This window comes from Ruditapes philippinarum, unplaced genomic scaffold, assembly GCF_026571515.1.
Source record: "Ruditapes philippinarum isolate M1 unplaced genomic scaffold, ASM2657151v2 ctg379_1_1_1_1, whole genome shotgun sequence".
NCBI classification, from domain to species: Eukaryota; Metazoa; Mollusca; class Bivalvia; order Venerida; family Veneridae; genus Ruditapes; species Ruditapes philippinarum.
The window spans coordinates 160,334-170,862 of record NW_026856736.1 but is presented as its reverse complement, the minus strand read 5'-3'; the positions used below and the strand labels follow the sequence as shown (position 1 = coordinate 170,862).

At 33.7% G+C, this 10,529-nt stretch overlaps 1 protein-coding gene across 1 annotated transcript in view; it reads right to left on the bottom strand.

The window, feature by feature from the left end:
* Nucleotides 1-2,101: 2,101 nt before the first annotated feature.
* The window catches only part of LOC132747532 (uncharacterized), a 29,502-nt gene continuing 21,074 nt past the window's right edge, over nucleotides 2,102-10,529 (bottom strand). Inside the window, exons 16-25 of the mRNA XM_060736935.1 lie at nucleotides 9,498-9,643; nucleotides 8,544-8,759; nucleotides 7,166-7,389; nucleotides 6,539-6,770; nucleotides 5,843-6,116; nucleotides 5,310-5,569; nucleotides 4,873-4,997; nucleotides 4,607-4,716; nucleotides 4,090-4,184; nucleotides 2,102-3,551 (exon numbers count right to left, since the gene is read on the bottom strand). Coding sequence (XP_060592918.1) covers nucleotides 2,844-3,551; nucleotides 4,090-4,184; nucleotides 4,607-4,716; nucleotides 4,873-4,997; nucleotides 5,310-5,569; nucleotides 5,843-6,116; nucleotides 6,539-6,770; nucleotides 7,166-7,389; nucleotides 8,544-8,759; nucleotides 9,498-9,643 — 2,390 coding nt within the window. The 3' untranslated portion in view covers nucleotides 2,102-2,843. The remainder of the gene's footprint in view (nucleotides 3,552-4,089; nucleotides 4,185-4,606; nucleotides 4,717-4,872; nucleotides 4,998-5,309; nucleotides 5,570-5,842; nucleotides 6,117-6,538; nucleotides 6,771-7,165; nucleotides 7,390-8,543; nucleotides 8,760-9,497; nucleotides 9,644-10,529) is intronic.

Genomic DNA, 10,529 nt, shown 5'->3' with positions numbered 1-10,529 from the left:
GGTCACTGGACTGTACAAAGGGCTTATTGGGAATAAGTAACTTTAAAGGTACTCCACTAAGGCATTTGACAGTAATGTTTCATTTCATGTAGATGTAGACGATTTACTTATATGTTTTCGGGTTTTGGTCCTCAGTGGAGTTCTTTTGATTGGGGCTTTCAAAACGAAATTATAATAAGGAGTAATAAATGCCATATTATAAATAAGTAATTGCTAATTTTGACTTAAAACATAGGAGCTGGTAAAACCTTATAAAGAACTACGAGTTACTGTATGTATAGAAATATAAGCGGGCTTCAAATTTTCGCGATCTTCACGGTAACATTCGATCCGCTAATTCATTTTAGCGCATATATTTCCACACCAATGATATCTTGATAGTCATATAGTAGTGACTTTATAGAACACTAAAATGTCTGCACCAAAATACTTCTGAAATATTCTGCCATGTTGTTTAAGATTTTCGATCACAAATTGAGGACATGTTAGATGGAAAGTGGCTGCGCAACTCCTTTATCCTGAGGAGTTCCGTGAACACCTTTCGAGAAAGGGACAAAATGCTCTCCGGCACTTTTTGAAAGGGCAGACTAAAAACAATTTCGTCTATGTTATTGTTAGGGATCCTAATTTATTGAGACTGGTTTCCTAATTTTTCATGGCATGAATTGGTGTACATTGTATATACAATTATAGTAACGCCAACCAAGCGAAGTATCAGTTTTGCATGGACCAAACGTGGGCGCCGGAACATACTTAAGTGCGTTTGTGTCCACTGTATAGAAAAAAACTCCTCACGGACCATCAGTCATTGTATCAAGATACATGTATGTCCAAAACAAGAGAATATTGGTTTCTTCTTTGTTTGCTGCGAACAATCAATAGTTTAGTGTATCTGAGTGCTCAGACTCGAATGAAGCTCCAGTTTGCCCTGAGAACCGCGACGGAGCGGAATCAAACATAATAATACTGGAAAAGAGCCAATCGCATCTTTTTGGCCCTTTCCGTCACATTGTATTTTGATAATAGCCGAGGTGTTCCGATTGGAATAAAGCTTCATATATGATTCCCGCCCCAGTACGGATCACTTCCAAGTTCTGGAACAGTCTATTACGTGCTTCCATGTTTTGTAGCGTTTACCCCGTTTAATAATGAGTTATTATAATATTTCTATATTTGTTTTAATAATATCCAGTAAATGCACATAGAAGGTTGATTTTTGCTGTCTTCTTAATTATCATAGATTTGGTTTGTGAAAAAGATGCAATATAGAGCACCTGTACTGTTGGAATTCTCATACAAATTATAAAGATGTCTATCTCCTGATCGTAGGTTTTAGTTCGGAATTAATTAACATGAGTGTCTCCACACTTTACACCAGTATTTGTTTGTTCCTGAAAACGAACTTGATGGCTCATATCAGCTTCAAGCTGTTTTCACAACCGATCATAAATAAATAATTCTAAGTTGTTGCTACTTAAACTGGATGTAAATGTATAGTTATGTCTATCAGGAGTCGTTTGCGTGCCCTAACACATTTGATCAAAGTTTGCGTGCCCACACACATATACTTCAATTACTTCAAACAGATGAGCGAAATCTTAATATTCAGGAAATCTGCTATATCATTCGATATTGTGTAAATACATATACTGAAGTTTACACAAGAATAAATGTAAACTGTGTACATGGAATTATGAAGAATTATGTTTCGGGTCACCGTGAAAGAAACGGGATGAACGCGAGTCAACGCACGGTGCCAGGATTAGCAAAGATTATACACCTAAATAATTTTGGATATCGTACTAGAAGTTAAAACTGTCAAAATAAATTGCCACGGGAGTCACGCTGCAGATTAACTACGCATTAATCTGTAGATCTCTTTCCAACGTAGCTTTCTCACCTTTCCTGTTATGCTTGCAAAAATATTTCTATGCGGCCCAAAATCAGACGTGGTTCTTATCTTAACGACCATAGTATTGAAACTTTACCACATCTCCCATACAACCATGATTTTATTACATTAGTAAACTATGCCCAAACACAAAAATATCCCACCTGCAACTACAGTGCTACACTTTCTAAAACTTTTCAAATATCTCTATTATACTTTTTATATACCTCTCTAAATTAAAAGGAAACTACATACAACTTTTCATGCTATTATGAAAAATATAATTGATTATTAGTGCGTACACAAGTATGTTTCGCGATCAGTGGTGTAAATAATTATTACTACCAGTATTGTGTTTCAATGATCCAAATAGAGAGAAATAAGAATCCATAAAGAAAGCGCAACACGACAAAATGTCGCCAAAGTCACCATTACGTAATAGAATGCTTTATTTCATATTACGGCCGACTAGTTTTATTAATAATCTAATCGGTAATTTTATATCCAACCAATACCGATTTGTTCAAATCTCATACCATTATTTCGCTAAGATCACTTTAAAGTTTGATATTGTCATCGTTCATATACGTTTCTCTGTTGTTCCGAAGTAAAATTCTTAATTTGCAGTGGCATGCCGAATTAATAAGCACATTATCTATAAAACTATAAAGATTTTATTTGTAACTAAGATTGATTAGAGATACTAGAAAAACATTAAATGCTATTTCACGACCAAGTCTTTCTTTTTACGAAATTACTTACATAATTAGTCTAACAGAAGTAACTTTAAGTTCATTGGTATATATTGTTCTTTTAAATGCATCATCAATCGGTATTCACATGATTCAATAAAGGTTACAAACGACGACTGATTTTTCTAAAGTCTGGATCTAATTGCATTTGAACAGGCCTGCATTTCACACGACCAGTTTTGAGTCCATCTTACGTATCTTCACAATAAGATACACGATTTAGATGCCTGTTTCTGTGATTCACCTTTCTTTTGAGAGTTCTCTTGGTTTTTCACAGATTTTGTTTCTACATTTTCTTGTTTCTGATCATTCTTTTGTGAATTACTGGCCTGGTATTTTGCCGATTTTGCTTCAGATTTTGGTAAACTTGAAGATGTAGTAACTGTATTGGGTTTTTCAGGCTCTAATTTAGTAGGCTTATTGTTGTCATTTTTGTCATTTCCTCCTGGATGGATTTGCTCGTTATCTGGTATGTAAATCTTTAGCTTTCCCATCAATTCGTCTACCTTTGGTCCAGTCCATTTTTCTTGTATTTGTTGGTCACGGTGAACATTGATAAATAGGAGTTCTGTGAACACCATACTCATCGGGCCATCTGGCGGCCATTTCATTGCTTCCAGTAACAATGGTATAATTGGTTTCTTCAAGGCATCAGCAAGGCTTATTTCACGTCGACAGTTTGCTGATAATGCGTACTTGGGTGTAACACAGGACACGACCACTTTACATCCTCTCAATCCACGATCTATTTTATCATATAGGGAATCACCACCACCCATCTGAAATATGTCCATCCAGACAGTGTAACCACTGGATACCAGACGCTCATAGAGTAATTTAACCTGAGGTTGTCTTCCCCATTGATAGGACAAAAATACCAACGGTGATTCATCTGCATCTTGACCATTCTGTTAAAAGAAAAGAATATTGTAAACAGATAATGGAAGTACATTCGGCACAATTCAAGCGCCTCATTGATTTGGACCATTGTCAATGCCAATGAAATGAACATTTTTTAATGTCAATGATTAACGATCTCGTTATTTTAGGTGTTACACACTATAGGTTAAAAAATGTATTAAGGCAAAAATGTAATGAAATATTTTAGTAATACAATGAACTATGATTTTCATGAGATAGTGACGACATTGCCATGGTAATGAAGCTGTTATGGTCATATGGTGGTCTTCTTCTAGGTGGCAAAAAACTCATCTGTTAATAGTTGTTTCTTGTATTGCCGACATTTAAGTAGTATATAAAAATGAAATATAAAATGAAATAAGATTTCAAAATATGAAAAAGACCTAACGTCACACTCGGGATTTGAACAAACAGAAAAAAGCCTTGAAACAAAAAGGAATAAAAATTCATTTATAATTTGCGTATAACAATAAAAGTATAAGTTTCTGCATCTCTTTTTTTAAAAAACCTTACAAATCTGATTACCGTGTTGGTCTTGCTAACTTCAGTGCCTTTTGTTGCGTTTTTGTTTTTATCAATTTTTATCTCCTCCACTATCGGATTCCACCAATTGGAATATTCTGAAAAATACCAAAAATATCGTTGAAAGTATGGGTTTACGTTGTTATAACACATTTACATGTACTATAGTTATATATGTATACCCCATGCTTAAAAATTGTATAAAATACATCATTATATGAAAGAATAGATTTGTCTGTGTGTTTGTTTGTTTCATCTCAACAGTATTTCAGTCATATAGGCGGGTAGTTTCCTAACCATCGTTCCTGGAGAGTTCATCAGTACTAGACTACCTTCCTCCGTGCTAAACTACCAAAGCATCTCCCGGGGATCGAACCCACGCCAGAGAGGTAACTGGATTAGAAGTCATCGACTCTAACCCCTCGACCACGGAATAGACGTTTTTGTATTAGAAGCGGTGTTATGATTAAACACTTAGACTAGAATCACTACCGATTTAATGGTGTAGTTGTAAATTTACCCTGTTTAATAAGTGACGGGTCAGGAACTGTATAGAAATTCAACTGCATCAATAGTTCTTGAAATTTGGCAACTGGCCAATATCGCTGATCTTTCGTCTCCTCACCATTTCTACAGAAAACAAATAAAATTAGTAACATTTAGATTTAAAAGGTAATTGGTTTAGATCGTATATAATAAATCGTATGATCACCTTACAGTTATCAATTGAGAGAATTTAAAATGATCCTATAATACTCTATACCTTTAAAGTTTTTTAATACATACCTTTGAAAGAATCTGATAAATAAATATTCACTGAAGATTGGCCCCATTGATCCTTTTGGTGGCCATGACATCTTTTCCATCAGTAATGGTATAATAGGCTTTCCTAAATTCACTGACAAATTTACCTGAAATAATTAAACAATACGAGATTTGACACTTCTCAGATAAAAAGTATGGTATGCAGTACGCACATTATTTTTCTAACTTTCAAAGTTTTGCATCTCATTTAAATGATTTTAACAGAGAAAGTTAAGGTTCCTACAATACCTTATTATATACTTAGCAGTTCTGTACGAAGGGTTTTGTCTCTGTTGAGCTTATCGAGACTGTACATTGTTAAAAAAAGAGTTTTAAAAATATTAAAATACTTAACTGCACAAGTAAAATTTTCAACCATACTTTACGTTCACATGCTAGTATTGACACAAACAAATTACCTCTCGGTTGCAGTTCGGTGATTGTGCATACTTCTCTGTCGTACAACAAATAATTACTTTGGCGCCTCTAATTCCATTATCAATTTTGTTGAACAATTTGTCTCCCCCACCCATCTGACCTATGTCCATCCAACATTCATATCCTGCCATGTTTAAATGTTGCTTCAGTAGTTTCACCTCATTCTGAACACCCCACTGATAGCTGAGGAAGATTGGGGGAGGTGAAGGGTACTCAAATTCGTCATCTTCAACAACGTCCTCTGATATATAGAAATTTAAAGTTAACTTTAGCTTCATTTGAGTATGAACAATCTTCACTTATCCAATACAATGACAGGAAAAAGTCAAGACGAAAAAAATTATCTAAAAATCGACGTATATATAAATGTATATTCAACAGGTAAGCACACAGATAAATATATCACCAAAGAGTGTACAAAATGAATAGAACTTAGTAGTATAATGTGTAAAGCATCATTCAAAAAGAGCATGCATTTTAATACAATAAAACAGGTCCATTAATTTGTTCCTACCAGTGGCTTTCATTGCATTTTCAACAATAATTGCTCCATCAAGTCTGTTCATTTCTTGCAGATTGTTCAATATTGCAAAGTTTGCTTCACTTGTTTTGTGTGTGGCATACCACTCACTCAGCAATGTCATACAAGGGTCGTGTTGTTGAGCCCATGCTCGTATATCATCATTACTGTATTGAAGACGTTTAGCTAAAAGTCGCCAGTCGTTTTCTGCTTTTGGATTCAGCAGTTTGGTAAGATCCCTAGACCATTTTGGAGCATTTGTCATAGTCTGTAAACAGTGAAAATTGTTGTATTTTTCATGCTATAAATGGGTATCACACATAATAATGCATTATAACCATTCAACTTCTCCGACCTAAATAGTGATTATTGCTAGTTTAAAACTTATTTGTTAAACATATGAGGTATTGCTTACATGACACTAACTAAGTGATTTTGAGGTATGATACTAAGCCAAACATATCATGCATAGATACAAGTTGCACCTATTAGTGTCTTTATATTAAAAATAAGAAATATTAAATAAGTTTGGAAAGAACTTGTCTTTTTAGCATTACTTAACATTCCATTTAATAAAATAAGCATTCTAAAACTTAAAGACATTCAAATTTTGAAGGAATCTTATCGTAATGGAAAAAAAATAACATCGCCTCTGTACTTCTGTATAACAATATTCTTGGTAAAATATACCTTATTATCAATTTCTTCAACTTTAACTTTTGTATCTGTAAGATCTTCTTCAACATTATCAACTCGTTCACCTAGGTTACCCACATCATCCCGAACTTTTGATATATCTTTACCCTGTTCTATCACGTGATCTCCAAGAGAAACAACCGTGTTCATGGTCGCAGCGACCTTCGTATCAATATCGTCTATATCTTCTTTCATCTCCAGTAAATCTTCAAACACACCTGTCACGCTGATTCAAAATTATAAACTTATTTAGTCACAATTGATTAAGAAATTTATCATTTTATAATGTACATATACGAGTTTAATTGTATTGAAAATTTATTTTCACACATCTTTTGCTTCGAACTTTACCAAAAAGCAGTCTAAATAAAATGTAAAAACTTATGTAGATCCTCGTGCAACGATTGTTGCTTGGGTGTGTAAACGAACTACATTCTTTAATGTTTCCGATCATATTTTTGGCCTATCTACAATAACCTTTCCAATTAAAAATTTGGACAACCTGATAGCTTCACAAACTGCTGAAATGTTTCTTTTCTCTTAACGATACATATCAATATTCGTCAGAACAGCACTGTTATTTTTATTTATTCTTCGATAATATCTCAACATGATTTATACCTTTTGCCATCTATCGCATTGATGAGATTTTCAAAAATCTCTTTAAGATCCGGAGAGTCGCCAGCCTTTTTCTGCAAAAGCTCAATTTGGCTTCTGTACTGCAGCATTTCCTCTCGGTTTGTTCGAACAAGTAAGAACAACTGACTCAATATTTGCTGTGTTTTAGTCGTGTCTGATATTTTTATTTGCTTCAGCGCAAATTCAGCAGCTTTATTGAACAGTGACTGAAAATCAATTAAACGGGAAATCGGTAACTAACCAGCAGGCATTTATTCGTGTTTTACAACAGATATAACTATGATAATAAATAGATAACTGAAATTGAAGATTGAATACAGAAAAGTTATTTCTGCAATGGTAACAAATAAACATGTCTGTTTGCTTTAATATTGTCCATCCGTCCGTTAAGGCACAAAAATGCCGCTTTTGCCGACGAGTACAGACCCCGGACATGTCATCAGTCATGCTCTTAACGAAATAATTTTGACGCACAATGTTGATATAATTTACCTCCGTGCAGCCAAAGAACTGAATTTTGGACCAAAAGTAGGTCACTATACAGCGGGCAGTGAGTGCCTAAATGTACTGTAATCAGTGACAATAATGTAGGCGGTTAGCCCTGAAAAGAGATGTTGTTGCCAGTAAAAGTCCGCCGTTCAAGTCGTCTAGGCATGCGACATAGCCGTCTACACGCTTACAGTGAATCTTCAATCATCTGCCGATGCCCTGTGTCTGGCCATGACGTACATGAACCGAGTGATGAGAGAGCAAACGAAAAACAAATTTATGTACTTTGTAAAATAAAAGTTGAAAGCAAATAAAACAAATTATCTTTGTTATATCTGGAAACCGTGCAGAGTTCTTTTAACAGTAAAAACAACATTGAATATAAACAAAATAACAAAACTGCAAAAAAATCATCCATTAAATGGCCTGTTTGAAATTAAAAGTATTGTCACGTGTTTTATTCACATGAATATCTATCTTTAATATTGTTTATATAAGCTCTAATAAAAGCAAGATTTTAACCTAGTATTGACTATTTACGTCACTAGAAAATATAGCTGTTCACTTTTCATTTTAAGGTTAATACCCATTTACATATTTATTTCATCACCATCTAATACCTTATCTAAGAATCCGACAAGAAATCAGTTCAAAGAAAAGTAAAACATTTTGTTATTGCATTAGTCTATATCGCCATCTATCCACACACAAAGTTTCATTAGTCGAACATGATCAGCCAGAAAGATAGCCAGACCAACTGATTGTTCGGCGGACGAACTGACTATCTGGTAACTGACACACGGATTGATTACCGTTAAGGGGCTTATATGAAAATATAAAGTTTGCATAATAATATTATTCTACAGACTACCTTGTCATAGCAACCTAGACGTAGAACAAGCATCACCCTGAATATTAACACTGAGCTGTTGTAACCGTTCCCATTTACAAGTTTGGAAAACTGTTGACAAACACTTGGAGGATTCAGAGTTGCTATTTGATTTAGAACATGAAAGTATGTCGGCTGCGTTTGATAATCTTCCATTGCAAAGTCGAGTAATTTGCCAACTTGATCTTCGGTAAATTCCTGAAATACATCAACAAAAATAAACAAATACTACAACAACAAGAAACAATACATCAATAACAATAAACCAATACATGTACATCAACAACAGTAAACAAATGTATTGTATATATATATGAATGTTCCGATACACAGTCCACAGGGTCATTGCTACGCTATAAACAGATGCTCATAAATTAAATTTATGGATAAATTAAACAAATGATTCTTGTCTTATTACCTTTGATGTGGTTGATGCGGCAGAATGACAAATGCATAATTTTGAATTTATATGATTCCTTAATTGAATTTGAACAAGGTTTACTGCAACTGCAGTATCTATCTAATTTGATACCATTTACATGTATTACGAACAAATACAAGACATGACGGATTCAACAATGTTTCCTCAGACATAATATACGTGCTCAGTTCGGGATTCCTTCGGGGGCGTTGTTAAATAGAGCATGCTGAAGAAAAATGTAACAATATCTTTACACGAGGAAACATTGTAGAATACGTGCTATTTTATGCATTGTCCATCTTTATGATTGATCCTTTGTTATTTGACAAGAAATTTAGCACAATAGTAAAATGTGTTGATCGTATATAATAAAGGGAAAGAGTCATATGGAAAGAATAACTTCAGCGGTGAACGAATAATCAAAATATATCAGAAGTTACCAAAATAAATATCATACTACATACTTATGAGGTAAGTTTCATCTTATTTATCATAACTGAAAATGAATCATTAACCTTTGGTTGTTTTCCTGAAACTTCTATCAATAACGGAACAACATAAGCTCTGTCTGTGAAACTCATGTTCTCCATTTTCTCTATAAATCTTTGCAAGTTGTCATGTATCGGTTGCGGATTAAATGAATAAAGACCACGCAAAAGATCTGAAAAAAAAAGAAAAAAAATCCGTAAAGAATTGAAAAAAAAATGTTTCAGGCTCAGTTTGATTAAGCATGTTCATGGACGGAACTGGAAAGTGCAAATAACTCTCTGCCCCTTAGCACTAACTTAAGCAGAATTCAACATTTGAACATGAAAATTGTGAAATAAGATTTAAAACACAATCGCAAATGTGTTCATACGACGATTATCATGGAATCTTCAATGTGGAACTTTAGTGTCATTCCATGAACAGCGGTTTGTGGTCCTCAAACGAAACCTATATACATATATGTGTGTTATGGAAAAGAGCACTTCATTATAATTCAAAATTAAACACTGCTTAAATCAGAATCCGACATGTAGCTGCATTATATGAATTATATGTACAGATCATTGAAGCATTAAGTATAACATGAAGTTGATACATGAATTAATAATGTTTTTAATTCCATCCGCTATATGATATCTCTTTAATTTTGTTTAACCGAACACTGAGACTAACGCCTAAGATGGATCGAGGAGAAGGAAATATTATTTGTAGATTAAAAAAAAGTATGTATCACATCAAACACATATGTTTCTATCTACATGTATACTGTTTGAACATACAATGTATTCTTTCTTACATGTATTATATAAGATAGAATAAAACAAACACAATAAATGAGGCACAACTCGTCTCTTGCATTTTTTTAAAAAGAGGATTCAAATAAGTTTATGATTTTTTCCAGACAAAAGATGTAACCAAAAAATTGAGACCAAAGGCTTTGCTTTAACATGTGAAAAAATGAAATCGTGCATGTGCGAGAATATATTTTCAACGTTTTTCTTTACTTTAATGTATGTTTTCATCGCTAATAACTTTTTAGAACCTAATATTTGACCTCA